This window comes from Salmo salar, chromosome ssa13 (assembly GCF_905237065.1).
Source record: "Salmo salar chromosome ssa13, Ssal_v3.1, whole genome shotgun sequence".
NCBI classification, from domain to species: domain Eukaryota; kingdom Metazoa; phylum Chordata; class Actinopteri; order Salmoniformes; family Salmonidae; genus Salmo; species Salmo salar.
In genome coordinates, this window is record NC_059454.1 from 87294009 (window position 1) to 87316145 (window position 22137).

Below are 22137 nucleotides of genomic sequence, written 5' to 3' on the forward strand. Positions count from 1 at the left end.
CTTAAGGCTGGCAGCACGTTCAGCAAGTTCATACCTTCATCTAAAAATACATTACTCCCTCTCTGAGAGCCGGTAATGTCTTTCTGGCGGAGAAGAAATGCCTCTAAATTTAGCATCAGATTTATCAAGCCAAGGAAAACGAGGAGAACAGGGGGGTGAGAAAGGAGGAGAGTGAAAGCAAGAGAGGGATAGAACAAGGGAAACAGAGGGAGTGTGACTGAAACTGGGTGGGGAGATACAGTAGAAAGGAAAAGACAGAGAAAGAGTGGATGAGGATGAGAGGAAGAGAGGGGGACTGGGGGGTATCAGTGAAGAGCTGTCCGTTATGAGTCACATTTAGACGGAACAAAAATACATCTTGGCCAGATTCCAAACAACACACACACATACTACCCAATTAAATTGAAACAAAATTCTGCCCATTGAATTTGAATGGACAGGCTTTGGTTACAAAAAACAATGAAGTCTGAATGGAGTTTGGAACAAAAAGCTCGAAGCAGAAGAGGGCACAGGATGAGTTGCTACTATACACCCTTAGATAACAATTGAACATTGAACCAAAAAAGGGTTCTACAGATGTAGGATCTTAATTTGTTCCAGTTTGCTACAGCAGGAAAAGAATCCTGCAGCAACAGCAATTTTGCATTATTATGTGGATTATAATGAATGGACATTTGTTGTAGGGGGGGATACATTTTTCATCAGGGCAAATCAAGTCTGACATTTTAAAGTCTATTTACCAACATTAGAAGCCTTTTTAAACCTTAAATACACTACAATTGACCATTTCCTGCTGTACAGGGAAATTCACAGCAACAAAAGGGTGATCGGATTAAGATCCTACATCTGTACTTGGAACCAAAAAGTGTTCTCCTATGGGGACAGCCATAGAAGCCTTTTGGAACCCTTTTTTCAAAGAGTGTATAGAGGGAAGAGTGAGCTCTCTTAGAGCCATGACAACTTGGATCCTGCAATACAGCACTGCAGTCCTAGTGGCCTGTACAGCCTCAGCCTCACATATATCTCGACCAGGCTCAAAACAACACACACACACACACACACACACACACACACACACACACACACACACACACACACACACACACACACACACACACACACACACACACACACACACACACACACACACACACACACACAGGAGAGAGGACAGGAGAGGGAGGAGAGAGGACAGGAGAGTGAGGAGAGAGAGGACAGGAGAGAGAGGACAGGAGAGAGAGTACAGGAGAGGGAGGAGAGAGAGGACAGGAGTGGGAGGAGAGAGGACAGGAGAGGGAGGACAGGAGGGAGGGAGGAGAGAGAGGACAGGAGAGGGAGGAGAGAGAGGACAGCAGAAGGAGGAGAGAGAGGACAGCAGAAGGAGGAGAGGAGAGGAGAGGAGAGGAGAGGAGAGGAGAGGAGAGGAGAGGAGAGGAGAGGAGAGGAGAGGAGAGGAGAGGAGAGGAGAGGAGAGGAGAGGAGAGGAGAGGAGAGGAGAGGAGAGGAGAGGAGAGGAGAGGGAGAGAGAGAGAGAGAGAGATGAGAGATGAGAGATGAGAGAGGACAGGAGCGGGAGGAGAGAGAGGACAGGAGAGGGAGGAGAGAGAGGACAGAAGAGGGAGGAGAGAGTGGACAGCAGAGGGAGGGAGAGAGGACAGAAGAGGGAGGAGAGAGTGGACAGCAGAGGGAGGGAGAGAGGACAGCAGAGGGAGGGAGAGAGGACAGGAGAGGGAGGAGAGAGAGGACAGCAGAGGGAGGGAGAGAGGACAGCAGAGGGAGGGAGAGAGGACAGGAGAGGGAGGAGAGGAGATGCGCACACACACACACATACAGGCCACTGAGGCTGCAGAACAAGGTAATCCGCTACGAGGGCAAGGACATAACAGGTCAGGACTAGTTCATGGACAAGTCAACCTACAGTATCTCTGAAGATCACAACACTGGAGGGCATGAGCTTCCCTCTCACCCCTCCTATCCCACATCCCCCTCCTCCCCTCCATCCTCCACGCTGCACCCATGGCCCTCTGGTAGCAGTGGCCATAATGTCAACCACTGAGTTTACTTGATCCCATTCATTTGTTTAGTTTGGCCAGTTTGGACCCTCTTGGGAATTGCCTGCTGTTGGGATGATGGATTTACATGCGATGCAAATGCTCTAAAAGAGTTACGCGTTCCCCCTCCAGCGGTTGTGTTCCTCTGAGCGGCATCACTGGGGTTCAGCCAGGGACTCAATGGCAGCTCAGCTGTTTCAGCAAGCACAGAGAGAGAGAGAGAGAGAGAGAGAGAGAGAGCTCTTCCATGTTGTGTCAGCAGACAGCTCTGTTAAATATTACAGCAATAGGCATACCTTAAAGGTCCAATGCAGCCATTTTTACCTCGATATCAAATCATTTCTGGATCACAAGTACCTTACTATACCTTTTCAAAACAGCTCTTACACTAAAAGGGCATTATCATCATTTTCACAATTTCACAGTATTATTCCAACCTCATAGAGTGGAAATATATATAAAACACAGGGAAATCACATTTTTGACTGCACTGCTCTTTTAATGTTCCAAAAGCTTCAGATTGCTTTGGCTAAAAATGACAGTGCCACGGTGCCACCATAAACCATCACAACTCGACTGTACTCATATTTATATGTGGAGGGGATGAACATTCATACTGACTTCATACTCTATTGAGACACACAACTTCGAGGTTATTCAAAGTGTAATTTACAGGTAGAGAAATAGTTCCATATGGAGGATTTATCAAAGAATAAAAAGTCAAATCATACAACTACATATTAAATTCAAACTGTCATCCAATGAAATAATGTATCAATCTACCCAATTTAATTGACACAAAATTCTGCCCATTGTATTGACAGATATTGGTTACAAGGATGAGAATGAGTTGCTTCTGTATAGAGGGAAGAGTGAGCTCTTAGAGCCATGACAACTTGGATCCTGCAATACAGCACTGCAGTCCTAGTGGCCTGTACAGCCACAGCTACAGCCACAGCTACAGTCATATCTACAGCCACAGCTACAGTCATATCTACAGCCACAGCTACAGTCATATCTACAGCCACAGCTACAGTCATATCTACAGCCACAGCTACAGTCATATCTACAGCCACAGCTACAGTCATATCTACAGCCACAGATACAGTCATATCTACAGCCACAGCTACAGCCACAGCTACAGTCATATCTACAGCCACAGCCACAGCTACAGCCACAGCTACAGTCATATCTACAGCCACAGCTACAGCCACAGATACAGTCATATCTACTGCCACAGCTACAGCCACAGCTACAGTCATATCTACAGCCACAGCTACAGTCATATCTACAGCCACAGATACAGTCATATCTACAGCCACAGCTACAGCCACAGCTACAGTCATATCTACAGCCACAGCTACAGTCATATCTACAGCCACAGATACAGTCATATCTACAGCCACAGCTACAGCCACAGCTACAGTCATATCTACAGCCACAGCCACAGCTACAGCCACAGCTACAGTCATATCTACAGCCACAGCTACAGCCACAGATACAGTCATATCTACTGCCACAGCTACAGCCACAGCTACAGTCATATCTACAGCCACAGCTACAGTCATATCTACAGCCACAGATACAGTCATATCTACAGCCACAGCTACAGCCACAGCTACAGTCATATCTACAGCCACAGCTACAGTCATATCTACAGCCACAGATACAGTCATATCTACAGCCACAGCTACAGCCACAGCTACAGTCATATCTACAGCCACAGCCACAGCTACAGCCACAGCTACAGTCATATCTACAGCCACAGCTACAGCCACAGATACAGTCATATCTACTGCCACAGCTACAGCCACAGCTACAGTCATATCTACAGCCACAGCCACAGCTACAGCTACAGCCATATCTACAGTCACAGCCACAGTCACAGCTACAGTCATATCTACAGCCACAGCTACAGCTACAGCCATATCTACAGCCACAGCTACAGTCATATCTACAGCCACAGCTACAGCTACAGCCATATCTACAGCCACAGCTACAGTCATATCTACAGCCATAGCTACAGCTACAACCTCAGCTACAGCCACAGATACAGCCACAGCTACAGTCATATCTACAGCCACAGCCACAGCCACAGTTACAGCCACAGCTACAGTCATATCTACAGCCACAGCTACAGCCACAGATACAGTCATATCTACAGCCACAGCTACAGCCACAGCCACAGCTACAGTCATATCTACAGCCACAGCCACAGCTACAGCCACAGCTACAGTCATATCTACAGCCACAGCTACAGCCACAGATACAGTCATATCTACAGCCACAGCTACAGCCACAGCTACAGTCATATCTACAGCCACAGCCACAGCTACAGCTACAGCCACAGCTACAGCCACAGCTACAGTCATATCTACAGCCACAGTCATATCTACAGCCACAGATACAGTCATATCTACAGCCACAGCTACAGCCACAGCTACAGTCATATCTACAGACACAGCTACAGCCACAACTACAGTCATATCTACAGCCACAGCTACAGTCATATCTACAGCCACAGCTATAGTCATATCTACAGCCACAGCTACAGCCACAGCTACAGTCATATCTACAGACACAGCTACAGCCACAGCTACAGTCATATCTACAGCCACAGCTACAGCCACAGCTACAGTCATATCTACAGCCACAGTCATATCTACAGCCACAGACATATCTACAGCCATAGCTACAGCTACAACCACAGCTACAGCTACAGCTACAGCTACAATCATATCTACAGCCACAGCTACAGTCACAGCTACAGTCATATCTACAGCCCACAGCCACAGCTACAGCCACAGCTACAGCCACAGCTACAGCCTACAGAAGCTTGGAGAGTGAACCCATGGGCAAACGGAGATAATTGTCCACTCTTCCAAAGGAGCTCTAATAGGTTTGGCAGGCACTCAGCATTAGATCAGCCAGAAACCAGAGGAAAAGCCATCCTAGGTCCTGTACATTTATCTCTGACTAACACTACGCCCAAAACATTGTTTAGCTGAAGTCCTATGGTGTGGTATTTCTTATTTACATGAGGGGAAACCACTTGGAATACAAATGGAAAGAGATAAGAGTCAAGGTCAGACATGAAGGTCACTGCAGAGGAACCATGCTAGGCAGACCATAGGCCTTTTTAAAGATTATTCAAACCTTCTATAATGCATTCTGGATTAGAAATACAGGCCTAGCCTTTACTTCACAACTTTAATGCTGCATTTATTTGAAATGGTCGTGGGGAGCAGTGTTGTGTGTCTGGGTAGGATTGGAGCGGTAGAGATTTCTCTCTACGAAGGACTTAAATCACTTCTTGAGACAAGTGTAGCAGAAAATTGATAATTACTGGCGGCACAGCTGTGCCTAGTCATCAGGTGTGACAAATACCCACCCACCCCCTCTCAAAAACGATCATAACAAAAGTCGAGCCCAAGACAGGGGATGACAAATATCTACTTGTTTGTTGCGTCTGTGAGATTGTTTATTGCTGTGTGTCAGAAGCAGAGAGTGCATGGCCCCTCATACCCTCCCCTGACCGTCCCGTGCCCCAGGCCAGAGGCTCCGTGCCAGGACAGGGAGAGGCCACAGCAGGTTCAGGCCTCCAGGAATGTGGTGCTCTCTGACCAGAGAAAGACTGGGTGAGCTCTGGCCTGACCCTGTCCCGGTAGGCTACTCTCCTCACTGCAGAACAGAACACTGTCTCAGCTCCCAGATTCCATCTGGCTCCTCCTGTCTGTCTCCGACACTGGAACTAATTTACCCCCCACTCCATCTCCCACAATGCTGTAGGAGACTGTGGCGCAGGGGCCTGCTCTGCGTAACTCAGTGGCAACGTGAGGGCAAAAATTACACACTGCAGAACAACAAGGTTATAACTATGTGTCAGTGGTGTCATAACATGTACATTTGCCATAATCTGAAATCTTAAGTGTAGATGAACTAAAAGCACAAATCTACCATTCGGTCAGAGTTGAATATTTTCCTAGGCAGGTGAATGGAGACGGGGGAAAGGTCGCGGTGGGGTGGGGCTGCTCCTTCAATGTGTGCGTGATCTGATAGGAGCTGTGTTAGTCGTGATGAGGGGGTTGAGTTAGGTTGAGGGGACGTAGTCCTCCCTCCTGGCTGGCTGGCCTGGGTCTCCTCATTACTGTCAGTCAGCATCAGGTTTAGCAGGGCCAGGATCCAGCAGCCCTCTGTCCTCCCTGCCCTCCTTCCCTCCATCCCTCCCCTCCCTGCTGTCCAATGCCTGCCTGCTGCCATTGATAAGTACAGAACACGGCCCTGAACCCCCCACCAAACCTAATTACTCTCGACCCACAGCAAAGAGACCAGGGAGAGGAGAGGAGGGGAGAGGGGCCAGCACTCAGGAGCCAGCAGCACAGTCACAGGCATGACAAAGCGAGAACATGCATATTACTGTATGGCACACATAGACTAAAGACAAAGACAAGCATATTGTTTATTAAGACTAACAATGTATGCTCACTCACACACCCACCCACACACACACACAGACACACACACACCCAGACAGACAGACACACACAGACATGATACATTGTATAATGACAATGTGTAGAGAAAACAGTATCAATTACTAAGAAGTGCTTTGACAGACTGAGTCTCTTCTGACTGTCTTTCTGTCTGACCATTCAACAAACAGTCATTCATATGCCTGGGCTTTGGCCTCATTCTTGTCTGGACCAGTTTATTGAGGCCGTTCAAAGCTGGAACAGAGTAGGGTCAGGGATTTAAACACACCTCCTGACATTCTACCACATCCATTACCACTGGGAGAAAACATCTCTCTGTGTCTCCCTCCATCTGGACGGTTTGTTTGTGTCGGCTACAAACCTTTTTCGCCAGGAGGTGAGAGGGAGGTGACGATAAAGAAATCCCATCAACGGAACACTGATTGATCGACTTTTCCCTCACCCTGATCCAAGTTAACTTTGCCAGCTATCGGATTGTTTCTTGTTTTCAGTGAAAAGTCAATGCACTTCCTGTCAGTTGTAAAAACCCATTTCAGAAGTGCATTCATTTTGAGGGAAAACAGAAACACACATAGGGTATGTTTTCCATTAGAAATAGTGAGGTTGTGTTCCTGTCTGAATGCTTGTCTCCAGTCTCAGAGAAATGGAAAGATGACCTACTATCATCCAATGTGAAAACACGTAAGATAGACATATACTGTACATAGAGATATGTGCTATATTAAGTATTCTGTTCTATATTTAAGCAATAAGGCCCGAGGGGGTGTGGTGTATGGCCAATATACCACGGCTAAGGTCTGTTCTTACGCAAGACGCAACAGCCCTTAGTCGTGGTATATTGGCCATATACCACAAACCCCCGAGGTGCCTTATTGCTATTATAAACTGGTTACCAACGTAATTAGAGCAGTAAAAATACATGTTTTGTCATACCCATGGTACAGTATACGGTCTGATATACCACAGCTTTCAGCCAATCAGCATTCAGGGCTCGAACCACCCAGTTTATAAAAAGTATTATGTTATATATAAAATACTTTTGTCCTTCAATGTTCTTTCAAACTCTGGCAGTGGTGCACGACTGAGTTTGAACAGGGAATCTAGTTCTTTTAATAAACTCATATGGACATTTAGTGTAGCTGGCAGCCATGGTTTCATATTCCCAGCAGTCAGCTGTGTCAGTTGAAATGAAAATCATTCTGAGATGATGTAGATGATGATACTAAAATAATCAGCTAAAGACAAACAACATAACTGAGTGAGGCGTAACAGCGAATTCACCAGGTTCTGAGAGGCTGTCAAGAGTGAACAAAGCGGAGGAGATGGAAGGAGGGGTGAGAGACAGAGAGTGAGAAAGAGAAAAGTACAGCACCTTTAGAAAGTATTCACACCCCTTGACTTTTTCCTCATTTTGTTGTTACAGCCTGAATTTAAATTGACATTTTGTGCCACTGATCTACACACAATACCCCACAATGTCAAAGTGGAATTTAGTTTTTATACATGTTTATAAATTAATAAAATATGAAAAGCTGAAATGTCTTGAGTCAATAAGTATTCAACCTCTTTATCATGGCAAGCCTGAAAAAGTTGAGTAGTGAATTTTCAACCACAAAGACCAAGGAGGTTTTCCAATGCCTCGCAAAGAAGGGCACATATTGTTAGATGGGTACAAATAAAAAAAACAGACACTAAATATCCCTTTGCGCATGGTGAAGTTATTCATTTGTCACGTTTCAGGTAAGACCCAAGTGCAGACTATGTTGAAGTAACAATGTTTATTACAACAACAAGGGCAGGCAAACGACAGGTCAAGGCAGGCAGGGGTCAGTAATCTAGAGTAGGGGCAAAGGCACTGGACGGCAGGCAGGCTCAGGGGCAGGCAGTGTGGTCAGGCAGGCGGGCTCAGAGTAAGGACAGGCAATGGTCAAAACCAGGAGGACGAGAAAAGAGAGACAGGAGAAAAGCAGGAGCTGAGAAACAAAACGCTGGTTGACTTGACAAACAAGATGAACTGGCAACAGACAAACAGAGAACACAGGTATCCAGGGGATAAAGGGGAAGATGGGCGACACCTGGAGGGGATGGAGACAAGCACAAGGACAGGTGAAACTGATCAGGGCGTGACATAATTACACTTTGGATGGTGTATCAATACACCCAGTCATTACAAAGATACAGGTGTCCTTCCTAACTCAGTTGTCGGAGAGGAAGGAAACCACTCAGGGATTTCATCATGAGGTCAATGTTGACTTTAAAACAGTCACTGGGTTTAATGGCTGTGATAGGAGAAAACTGAGGATGGATCAACAACATTGTAGTTACTCCACAATACTAACCTAAATGACAGTGAAAAGAAGGAAGTCTGTTCAGAAAAAAAATACTCCAAAACATGCATCCTGTTTGCAATAAGGCACTAAAAGTAAAACTGTTTATTGTTTTTATACATTATGTTTGGGGCAAATCGAGCACAACACATCACTGATTGCCACTCTTCATATTTTCAAGCATGGTGATGTCTGCATCGTGTTATGGGTATGCTTGTCATCGGCAGGACTAGGGAGTTGTTTTAGGATAAAAATAATAGCGCTAAGCAAAGGCAAAATCCTAGAGGAAAACATGGTTCAGTCTACTTTCTAACAGACACTGGGAGAGAAATTCACCTTTCAGCAGGACAATAATGTAAAACACAAGGCCAAATATACACTGGAGTTGCTTACCAAGACAACATTGAATGTTCCAGAGTGGCGAGTTACAGTTTTGACTTAAATCTGCTTGAAAATCTATGGCAAGACCTGGAAATGTCTGTCTAGCAATGATCAAAAACCAACTTGACAGAGTTTGAAGAGTTTAAAAAATAATAATGGACAAATATTGTACAATCCATGTGTGCCAAGCTATTAGAGACTTACCCAGAAAGACTTACAGCTGGAATCACTGCCATGATTCTAACATGTATTGACTCAGGGGGATGATTACTTATTTAATCAAGATATATTAGCCTTTTATTTTTCATTCATCTTAAATGTTACCATTTTTCTTCCACTTTACCGAGTATTCTGTGTAGATCGTAAAAAAATAGATATATATTAATCCCAATTTGAAACACAACAAAATGTGGAAAAAGTCAAGGGGTGTGAATACTTTCTGAAGGCACTGTAAGTAAGCATGTAGAGCATGTAGGAGAACAGCCCTTGAGCAGGTTTCTTAAATGGACATTGCAGTAGAGAACTGCACTCCTGGGTCTTTCTTCTTTGGAAAGCATTCCCTATGGTGTGTGTTTGGGGGGGGGGGGGGATTCTTCTATCCTTATGGGGACCTAAAATCCCCCAGTGTCCCCACAAGGATAGTAAACAAGGAAAATTCTCCCTCGTGGGGATATTTCCCCATGAGGACGAAGGTTATTGTAAGCTTAGGGGTTAGGTTTAGGGTTAGGGGTTAGGTTTAGGGTTAGGTTTAGGGTTAGGAGTTAGGTTTAGGGTTAGGGAAGGGGTTAGTGGTTAGGTTTAGGGTTAGGGAAGGGGTTTGGAGTTAGGTTTAGGGTTTGGGTTACGGGTTACGGGTTAAGGTTAGGGTTATGGTAAGGGTTATTGTAAGGGTGAGGGAAAATAGGATTTTGAACTGAAATACAGTTGAGGTCCCCCCGAGGATAGATGAACACAACATGTCTATATGTTAGGGGAGTGGGGGGGGAGTGGTGGGTTCTGTTTGTACTTCACACAGCGTCACCTTTGTACTTCATTAAAAACTTGGCGAGGAGTTTTCTCCCTCAGCAACACATTTGTCCCCAGCTCCAGCACTATGGGACACCTGGGAGCTTTTCTCCAGCTCAAAAAATGAAGCACACAACAAGAAAAGAAAGAAAGCGAAAGAGGTGTGGGACCAGTACCAGACGAGGAAGAGGGAGAACGGGGTGTTAGAGTGAATCTATTCTAGCCCTTCCAGAGATTATTAACTCCAGCCATACCTTCCCCTACCCTCTACACTACCAGCAGCAGCAGTCCCTCAGCAGTAGGGAGAGAGAGAGGCAGGCAGAGCACACAGCTGACACACACAGGGAAATCTGGGACACTGCTTTGATGGTATTTATGACTGATAACCCAGATCTATTTCCACTCAGGCCTACTACGGTACGCTTAGCTAGCTGCAGACAACATTTGAAGGTTACTCCGTCTCCCTTATTAAAATCTACATATACTGTAATGCAGCACCAAATAAAACTCTGAAAACTTTGTGATTGTCAAGCCAAGTAAACAGTATTACTCCTTTTTAGTTCATTCAGAGTCTAGCTCCCACTGTTCAATACATCCAGAACATATCTATTTGTGTACACTACAGAGAGGCTCATCTCATCAGTGCAGCCCAATGACTGCCATTGATGTGGCGACTAGTGGCTGCTAGTGAAGCCTAATGAGGCAAACAGCCCCTGGTGAGATAGCCGGGCGGACAGGAAGGGGTTATTTAAGCTGCGCTGCTCGCCTTCTCTGAGTGGCCCAGCTCCTTCCTTTCATTTCCATAACAAGTCATCAGAGCTCATCTCCCAGCAAAGTGGCCGCAGTCCCACCGGCAATTAAAATCATGTTGGGACGCGCTATGATTGTCTGTGATTCCTACGTGCGAAAACAACAACAACAGTGGCAACGACGGTATCGGTAACGAAACGAGCAGCTGAGAAACCAATCTCTACTGATGTGGGCAGCAACTATCACTTTGGTTTCTAAACACAGCAGGCAGACATCAGCCCACAGTTTTCCTGTTCCTGTAAAAACACAAAGACAACAGCTTCACAAAGGAGGAGAAGAGAGAAACAGCACCTGTACTCCTCCATTCACCTCACACAGACATCACACTGTACAGATCCAAGTTTTCAATGGGGGGGGTTAAAGCAATTTCCTGCAATTCGACACATTTTATCATGGGGCTGAGAGAAAAATGTCTGTTTTAAAGAGGCAATCAGCAGTTGCTACGTCCATTTTTGGACTTATAAATTAATTATCTGTATCCGTTGATTCTTGAAGAACATAACTTATAAAATGCCTCATAAGCTTGGTTCAACTGTTGTACCACATCAGAACCCAAAATATAAGTTTGTTTTACACCAATGTTTGTAAACAATGCAAATGTAAACAAACCGTGTTTGGCCTCATAACATGGTTAAAACTATCATTTTGATATCATGGATGGTCAGTCCTTCCATGCATAGCTCTGTCTATACATTTGAGAGAGGTTACATTTCTCCAGGCCCATCCCTCACACTTTGTTATTCAACTTCTAATTTCTAATTTAGTTTTTATTTTGGTCGTTGTTAGTTCTCAACAAGGATCTTATGAATACATAGCTCATTTATCTTTTCTATATACTTTATACCTGGTTTTAGTCATTTAAGTTTACACTGAAAACGTTTTACCCTCCCAAAAAGCATAGATTTTTTTTATGAACATATTTTTTGGAGTGGCGTCAACGATTTAGACCCGCCGCTGCTAAATTAATATAGGGGCTACACAGTCCGGCAGATCTATAGGCACAAGACAAGAGCAGATCCCTATGAGGCCAGGTAGGACGATTCTAACATAATTGGATCCACTAGATTCATACACTGAATGGTACTGGAAACGTGGATATAGGAAACTGGCTGAATTATGATGGCAGCACTAAGACCAATGTCGGAAGTACCTGGGTAGACGCATGTTAAAGTAGGCTATGTAAGACCTTCTCTACAAAATGTACAATCCCTAAGACACAGTAACACAGTACTGTTAACACGGTATGCTACAGTGCATGATAGATGGAGGGAAGAGTGAGGTGTGAGCCCATGAGGAAACCAAAGTCAATAGATCTCTTAACATTGTTGTTCCCCAAACCAGCGTCATGGAGACACCTGCAGCCTGCCCTAGCAGCTGCCCCAATGAACCCCATCTCTCACTGGGGGACAGGCCTCTTAAACCACAGCAACAAGCAGCAAGGCTGAAGAGGAGGAGGAAGAAACAATGACATATTCAAAAACAGAGTGTTTTCTAAATGGCAACCTCAGACCCAGACTGCTTATAAAGGCCTTAAATCAATTGAACATGAAGGAGAAAGCCATGCCATGCTAATCTATCTGCCTTAATCCTATTGCTTTGAGATCCTTTGAAATCCACAGTCTCTTAATACTACAAATAAAAACCTCTTTCTCCTCTAATGAGCTTGCCCTACAGCCTGACTAAAACATCTCAACTGCAGGTTCTTCTGTACTACTCTACCAATTCTGTTGAGGTGTCGTTGTTTTCTTCCATTGATATAACAAGAGCAGGAGAATGACACTGGATGTTTATAAGGTTCTGAAATAAATCATGTATTTCTGAGTGATTCTGTTCTCTTACATGTTGGTCCCAGCTAAACAGAGCACACTGTCGTGAAATGTATAAAATAATAAGCACAACACCTATGCCTTCCAGGGAGGAGATTGCTTTCCTTTAAACTGAAATCCCCAAATCTGAAGGCAAAACATATTGGTTGGTTGTTTTTGATGTGTTTTAGACGTTCAGGGACAAGCCGAGGAAGAGAAAAGGTTAAAGCGACAAACAGGCAAATGAGGGAGTGAAAGAAAGGAGTGCTGGTAGTTTCTCAACCATATGCCCATACCCTTAAGACACCATGTGCTCTGGCTTTGAAAGCTTTCACTGCCAATTCCCCATTTGAAACCAGAACCGCTCAGTAACAACACCTCCCTGTGAGCTGGTGGGAAGGAGAACAATCCCTTATCGATCTCCACCCATTTCAGGTGTAAAAGGTCTGCTGTGAGGAGCACCACATTGGCCTATAGGATCACCCCTCTACCCCAAAGCCTGTCAGAGGGGATAAAGAAAAGACTTCTCAACACTGCAGCTACACCATGATTACCAACACTACCTCCACAAACAGTGTGTGTGTAGCACATGCAAACGACCAGTGACCGAGCCAGGATTAAGCCATTATGAAAGATGATACTCTCATCATTAACGAGTTACCTCCATGTCAAATATCACCTCTCTATTATAATTGCTTGGTTTTGGTAAAATTGGGATCAGCATAGGGGAAGTCTCCAAAGGAGACTGCTGACCATGTTTTTCTCCTTAACAGTAACACAAGCATAATCATCTCTTCTTCTAAGTAATTATAAACTCACAAATAGTCATCATACTATGATTAGTCTAGAAACACATTGAACTGTGCTGGAAGTGCTCCCAAGCTCATAGCACAAGTGCCTTTGGAGTGCTTTTTCCTAAATGAAATGAGTCCTGTTGCGAATAAAGACAAGCGCTTTAGAGAATGAGTGTGACTGGTCAGTTAGCAGCACTAACAGTAATGAGGTGGTTTGCTCTTACCTTGGGTTGAGCGCGTCGGGGGAAGGCAACCTTAGGATCAATCTGTGAAAGATAGAAACATAAAGGAGTGTGTTCAGAAATGGTCAATTGTGCATCAACATTCAGACAATTTTAGCAACAGAGATAGAATGATAATGTTTGTCCAAAGTGACAACAACATTCCTAAAACTTCAAAATACATGTCATCATTTTGATGCTGAGAGATTACAAAACGGGAACAGTGCCTAGGAAAGTTTGGAGGAAATGATTATTTCAGGGTTGGAAATAGGAGTCTGAGGCCTGTGACAATAACTCCAGATATTCTGAAATAAGCAGGAAGGTGCATCAGATCAACCTGTTTCTCTGTCTTTGCCTTGTCGTCTGGTAAAAATGTTTTTCTTCCACTGTTTAATTGGTATTGAGGCGTACGGTTGCAGCCTTATCAATCTTGCATTCAGAATGAAAATAAACTATTTCATGCATCAATGTCATGCTGCCTTCTCCTGACTTTAATACCAGGCTCTTAAAAGACAAGTTTCAAACAATCTCATCCAAGCAGACCTACTGAAGGGGGAACGGCAACAGATGGAAATTGTTCTCTTGCAGAAAATGACTTTGTGTTCAGCAGTGCCAACCCTTTACGTTGCTGCATATTTCTCTGTGAGTATTTGAAAGGCTTGCATACCTACAGGTTGTATGTAACCAGCGACAGCATCATCATACAGATCAAGTCTGTCTCAGTTGTAGGCCTGAGATTTCTCTCAATTTACAGAAAGAAGCCAAAAAGATGGAGTCAGTAGTGAACTGTGCTGGAAGAGAACCTGTCACAGCTGGAAAAACATAGCCCTCCTATAAACCCTCTACATCTCATAGGCTTACGAATAGACAACACTAATATCACATACTCCTAACAAATTCAACAAAAAACATTCCTCAGTAATGAAATGATGATTCAGATGAAAACAGAGACAAAGGTTACCATCTGGGAAGATCAGCCAACCGTAGCTTTCATCTCACCTGTTACGTGTTCGTAGTCAAATGAGAAAGAGGAACATGTGAGAATGAAGCAGGAACATATTTCTCTGTCCTATTTCTATCTTGCGGCGTTATGATTGTTAGCCATCTTTCTAAATCAGGTCAATTTGAGAGATGAATTCAATAACACCTGGGTATGGCAACTCTACTCATAATGAATTCCATGTAATGATTCGTTTTAGCAATTAGCCTCAGGCATAACCAATTCAACCTCCAATACACAGCGGAGATGGGCCTATTTGTGCGAAGACAACACTATAGGCCTACGCTTTGAATATCAAAGCCGTCATACTTGGTGGTGCCTTACCTTTCCAACCTACACACCAGTCCCTGAATATCAACTCAGCTGGATATGAGTCTGTTTTTTCTCTCTCATACGGTACTTTTCATTTGAAGACGTCAACATACATTTCTGCTACAGTTAAATTTTTAAATAGAGTAGCAGTGAAGGTGGTATAGTTTAGCGTTGCAGCATGTCAATCGAATCCACAATGGATTTTGAACTTGACAAATAATTCTTCTGCATACAATCACTACTAATCAACTAATTGGACAGAAAAGAATTAGCAATGCACACATTTAGTTTGTTTCTTGAAATGGCCAGATAGGAATAGCAGTTTCCATAGGAATAGCAGTTTGCTCTTTGTGTTAATAATTGATCTCGAGAGGTACTATTTCCCCCCACCAGTAGGATATAAATCACTGAGTCTCATTGCAATGAGGGGATCATTTCTAGATCCATGAAATGATAACAAATCCACCAACAAGGGCATAGTCTTTTCAATCAATGCAGAATAATGTATCAATTCTAGTAAAAATGACAATGCATACATATCGATAGCTCCGTCTCCTAATGGATCATATCCCAAAGTGTAAAAATAGCTATTTCTCAAGCTCTACAGTCAACATCTTCCAACTAGGTATGTCAAACTAATAAAAGAGAACAAACCAAAAGCAATAGATTCCTTCTCATTTTTCCTTCTCTTATCTTCTGTTACAGCTTTTTACGGCAGGGTCTCAGAGGGCTTCTCACTGTGCGATTGTGTAAGATCCAGGCAGAAGGCAATTGCTTACATCCTTAGTTCAGATCTTCTAACAGGATTTCATACATTATTGCAGCTTCTGGGTAAACTCTCTCTCTTAACAGATCTCACTCTATACTGGCAGCTTAAGATTAAGATAGGTTTTTAAAGCTACAAAAGTTGCTTATCAAAAAGCTTGATTTCTTGACTGTTTTGGTGTGTGTTTAGAGCGATGTAGGAAGCATTGATATATAATGATTAATCATCTGCTTCTTTCTGTAAATCTCCCTATGGCTTTCATACACAAACAAGTATAATTGCCAATGTCAAATGCACTGCCAACAAATACCCAAATGAAGCCTCATCATTTCACTTGAGGCCATTTAGCATGCCCTCATCAAAACAGTTTTTTGGGGGAGGAACGTTAAATCGAGCAATTGATTACCCACATATGGGCTATTCTGAAGCCTGCATTACCCTGCTGTTTAAGCTATGTTGTAAAAAAGAATGATGTCTGTGTTGTTTCAATTCAATGTATTATCAGTGCAACAAATGATGACAATGAAAAAAGTACTGCCAGTTTAGATGCTGAATACGGTAAAAAAATCTAAAAAAGTCTGAGGAGAAGACAAATTCCCTTAGAGGATGTGTTGAATCTAAGCCTGAAAAAGGCAGGTATAGCTTACACGATCAACTGAAGACAAAGCACCTGCTAGACATGAACCAACAAGTGGCACGGTGGAGGTGAGCTCACAGCTGACATTATTTTCAATTGATATCCGACAGAGGAGGCTTAGATTTGTCCAGAGGAGCTGCAACAGCCCTTTCTTCTGTTTCTCTCTCTCTCTGGCCTCATCCCCCTCACCTCAATGAGACATTCTGTCCTTTGAAACTACTACATCAAAACAGCAAACAGGGCTGGCCAGAGGTCATCCAATAATGGCTGAAAATATCTGTGGACAAAATAGGCTACCTTTGTTTTGGAAGAAAATAAGACTTATTTAGCAGTATAATACATCTCCTCTGGCAGGAGTCCAGACTGAATAATCCTGACCTGGTCATTGATAATGGATACTGTGATGCAGTAGTCTAAAACTGGAACTCCTCACTTAAAGAATTCGAATCAATTCAAATCCTGTTCGTCATCCTTTTTTTAAATAATTGTACATAAAAAGATAACTTATACTATTCCAGATGGGATATAACATAAAATGAAATATAACATTCAAAATATGTTCCGAATTGCTGCCATGTGTGTTTTGAAGCCTCGAGCTCTCCTTGGCCATATGTCTCCATTCACATTCATACCGGTCTGAAAGCACTCTGTTTTCATAACCGGACAGAAAGCAACCCAGGCTATCAGGGGGATTGAACAATAGCTGTGGCACGTTATGATGGTGTGTGCATTATGAAAGCATACTTGTGCTCATTGTCCACGTCCCTGACTGACATCTTTCTCCACAGGGTAACCCTCCTTCCACACTGAGACCACTAGCACCAGAAAACATCCACAAAAAAAACTAAAGAGGAATATCTAGGTAAAATGTAATACTGCTCGGAATTGGAGTAGGCTGTACAAAATATCCAATATTGTTGGTTTAAGAACACTGTACCATTGGATGAGAAGAAAATCGTAAAGTCTTTTCACATTTTATTTAAAGTTACATAAGCCCTCAGCCTCTTTCTAAACCTTCAGACTTGTAGGGTATTGCGTATCCAGGTTAGTCTCACAAAGATCAAATCTCTTTTGCAAGAGACACCTGGTACAATACAGCATCAGAGACTGCAAGGCCCTGTTTAACACTGTAGTTAGTATATACAGCGTGTGACATACATGCTACACGAGCGCTTCTGCCGAATGGAATATAAGGCAGAAAACTGCTGGTTCAGGTCTATGTGATGTAAGAGTCACTTCCTTTGCGTACTGGCAAAGTGCCCTCTTTTGCCTCAGCGTCACATCAGAAAGTATCAAATGTTGATCTCAGTATTGCTTAGTATCAATAGGGCCATGCTTTAGGTTCTTCAATAACTCAGCTCATACAAAGAACATTACATCCTCCCTCTGTTCAACTGATAAACCATTGTGCTTTTAGAACTATAATCCTCAAGATTTTCATGGGCTATTCTCACTCGCTTCTCAATATGTCGTATGTCATTATTATTTACACAACACACCTTAGTGTAAAGGAACTTCAACTAAAAGTAATGAATAAATGTGTAGTGTTGTGGAAGAAAATAAACAAATAAATCATTAAAACATGATTGCAAGATTTGTCTACATACAATAATATACCTCTTTTCAATTATAGTTTACTTCACTCAAATGAAATCGTATTCATTAAACAATGTATGGACAAAATGGAAACCAAATGGCTTTATTAAGGCGAGAGCTTTATTTATACTTTTTATTAAATAATCAAAACAGCAAATTCAACGGAACTAATACCAGTATTTTATTTGACAATATATCTAATTACAAGCTACTCAATTGTTACTTACTAACGGTTAGTTTGTCAGGCAGAATTGTTTATCTTTGAGTCGTATTCCTTGTTCAGTTACGGCAAGACATGTGGATACAGGACACATCTCCAAGCAAAGACACCAGATGACACTTCTCATCTCTATAGAGAAAATAAAGTCAATTGGTATGAGTGCTGTCAATAACCTTGAGGGGGAAAAGGAGTGCGATTCAATTAAGCTTACAAAGGTATAGGCTATTCATTATCACAAAGAAAGAGTTCTTCAACTCCCTAATTTAGATGTATAATGAGTATATCCACACTATACGTACCATACAGAAGTACATATAGAACACATGCTAATCTGCAGTATTTATACTGCATGCGTGTAGGCTATTCATCATGATTTAATTGATATATGTATGCCATATATTATTATATGTCGCAGAGCTCTAAATAGGAAACATCTGTCATAGAGTGTGTAATAGAGTGTGTAATAATCCCATATTAAATAGAGCACTCTGGGGCTTTCTCCCTGCTATATGCATTGCACAACCCAAGATTGTCTACAACAGCTTACAGATGCTGGTTTCCTTTAATAACATTCAAAACATGAATCCGCTCCTCTTTCGCTTTCAAGTATCAAGATAAAAACGGAAAGCTTTTACAAGCACCCTCCAGTGACTTGCCAATCAGCTGAGGACAGCCGCGCAACAAGTTCTAGCACCGCTTTCAGCCCGGCTCCACTGTAATTGTGCACTGCCTGCTGAAGTACAATATGTTTGTCTTTCCAAATATATCTTAAAGACATACTCTCCCATCTGAACTTGGCTTTCACAGAAGGCTGCAAACAAAGCATCTATTTTTCGGTATGCACTATTCCATCTCCAGAGTTGTGTGAGCATGACTGGATATCACCACCCACCGAGCAGAAATCGCAGACAATTATGATCTCAGCTGAACTCTGTCTAATCCACCACTACACGGACAGCACTTCAAAAATTACTGACATCCGTTCATTATTTATCTACTGCCACATTGACACAATAGTTCAAGTCTTTTGATAAAACAGAATAAATGGGGATGTGTGTGTGTGTGTGTGTGTGTGTGTGTGTGTGTGTGTGTGTGTGTGTGTGTGTGTGTGTGTGTGTGTGTGTGTGTCTGTTAATGGAAGAATACATGAAGTAAGCTGAGAGGAGAAGCATCAGGTTTGTTGACATTATAAGACAGAAAATAGGTTTTAACAAACTTGACAATGTACTGTGACTTTAACTTGGAAGGAACACTTCTAATATTTCAAATACACTTATACATAAGTATAGATAATTTGATGTAATGAAATACCAAATATTTTACAGGATTAATGGACCTTTTGGGCATCAATATTTATTTAATAGAATCACATTTGTAACTTCCCACTTCCATTGACGCGATATGCATCAAACAGAGTGATGTGTACGATCTGACCGGTTATATGCATGGAGGAGGCCTGTGAGAGAAAGCCCATCTGAGTGACACGGGATATGTGCACATGTAGAGTGGTACTGGGAGATGGGAAAGGGGGCGTGTCAGCTTCATTCAGAGGACAAGGGAAATTGATCAGATATGAGATTCACCCCTGAGTGGTGTTTTACCGCAATAGTTTACATGAAGGGGGTCACGGTGATATCACGGGCTAATTCCATATCTACAGCTTTGATCAAATAAATCATTTTACCAATAGCTCTTTACCAACAGGGCCAACCCAGTGACTGGTAAATGGCATGTGAGCATTCTGAGATGCCACCTGCCACAAATGGATATACTGCAGTTGTTGTTGTTGGTTTCAATGTGGTATTATTTTGCAATGAGGAACTTATATTACAGTATTATTACAGTATCATATCTCAAGCATGACAGTGAAATGAATAAAGGCAATGATTCATATTTTAAAACGTGCAACACAGACAGTAAAATATCATTGCAAATGACATCAAAACACAGACATACCGTCTTTGAGTCTAATTCGTGGTGTGGTTGAGCTAAGACTTTATCTACACTGGCAGCATCTGCAAACGTAACGAACCCAAATCCTCTGCAAAACAAAGAAATACAGAGAAACAACAAATTAGGTCACACATTATTTATGTAGACTACGTGAGAAGATATTAATATAAGCTCAACTGTTTCTCTCAGAGTATTAACATATGGTAGCCTATCAAGAATATCATGAACATGCTAAATGTTTTTACTGGACACATTTATTTACACTGTCCCAATTAACTACTCCACATGTGCACATGTCCCACTGTTAATTCAAATGATAGAGATAATATCTACCAAAATTGTACATTACTATAGTAATTGCGGGCATTGATATTTAAGTTATTTGACTTTATATTGATTTAAAGGAGAGGGGGAAACACTACACCAACATTGCAATTCAGTCCCAAAGTCAATGTCAAATTGCATTCACCCGCAGCTATCTTTTGAGCTAATCTATCTCTGTCAAACACAACGCGGGACAAACAGCCATGGTTAATATGTGGCATATAAACTACGCAAGTGTAGGATAGCATTTCACCAACTGGAAAGCAAAAGTAAAAACCTTTTACCTGGAACGTTTTGTCGTGGGGTCTCTCATCACCATACATTCTCTTATTTCTCCGAATTTGCTAAAATAGTCTCTAAGGCTGTCTGTGAACAGAGAAAACATGTCGGATAATTAGTCAACAACAAATGGTCATCATACTGTTGTCAGTGTGTTTCAAAAACACATAGGGGTCGAATAGAGGACTTCAGATGATTGGAAATCTAAAATAACCTTGCGCGCAAACGGAGGGACTCCAGATATCCCATACAGTAGCCTACTGCACACACAGAGACCGCGACCACAGCATGCACAATCAATTACTGTAACAAAACAAGAAACATGGGAAATGTAAGGGAATAATTATCTCACCTGGTGAGGTTTGCCAGCTGAGGCCACCAATAAACATTTTACTGTAAGAAGAAAACATAGCAGAAGTGAGTACAGATGTCAGATCGGCCATTTTGACGACTAACTACTTCTAAAAGCGATCTTAACGAGTAGAGAGAGAAAACAAAAATCGCTGGATAGCAATAATGTATCTTATTAAAAGGGGAAGGCCACACTTGCTACTGTAATCTTCCAAAGCAAAGCAGAAGCTTCATCGCTACTAACTGCATCCGGAAGGAAAGACCAATGGTGATGTGCGCATTGCGAGTTGAATCCAGCACTGCACTCTTGCTAAATCCTCTCTCAGGCATTCTCAGATGAAAAATACAATAAACAAAGGAAAGTCGAAATTGTTATCATCTTACCCCGGGTCATGTTGTGAATCATTTGGGCTTCCAGATGTGACTTGACTCCCGTCTCCTTCCATAGCTAACCAAACTATAGGCAGTAACTACAGTAACAAACACACACAGACACTGCAAAAGCTATGCACAGCCCGACTAGGAGAATATTACTGAGCCGGGAACAGAATCGTCACACGTGGGATCAGCTCAGTTTAGCTCCCTCCCTCAGCATGCTCTCTCTAGCCCTCACTGGGCGGGGCGAGGGCTCGTCAACTAACCAATCCAAATGACGTTAATACAGAAAACCAGCCTATGAAACAAACAAAAAAACACTCCCCCTATTGGTCATAACGCTCCTATTGCAATGTAACCACCGTGATTAGTAACAATACAACAAAAAAATGTACATGCCCCAATGGCAACATTTTATTTCATGAGTAATTTCCTTC

General features: G+C 42.6%; 1 protein-coding gene across 16 annotated transcripts in view; it reads right to left on the reverse strand.

The window, feature by feature from the left end:
• msi2h (RNA-binding protein Musashi homolog 2) overlaps positions 1–21919 on the reverse strand; it is a 358783-nt gene extending 336864 nt beyond the window's left edge. For 15 of the 16 annotated variants that reach the window (XM_014137427.2, XM_045692183.1, XM_014137432.2 and 12 more), the window contains exons 1-5: positions 21710–21919; positions 21327–21367; positions 20980–21061; positions 20375–20459; positions 13891–13932 (exon numbers count right to left, since the gene is read on the reverse strand). In XM_014137427.2, coding sequence (XP_013992902.1) covers positions 13891–13932; positions 20375–20459; positions 20980–21061; positions 21327–21367; positions 21710–21771 — 312 coding nt within the window. In that variant the 5' untranslated portion in view covers positions 21772–21919. 16 annotated transcript variants of the gene reach the window in all.
• Between the last annotated feature and the right edge of the window lie 218 nt (positions 21920–22137).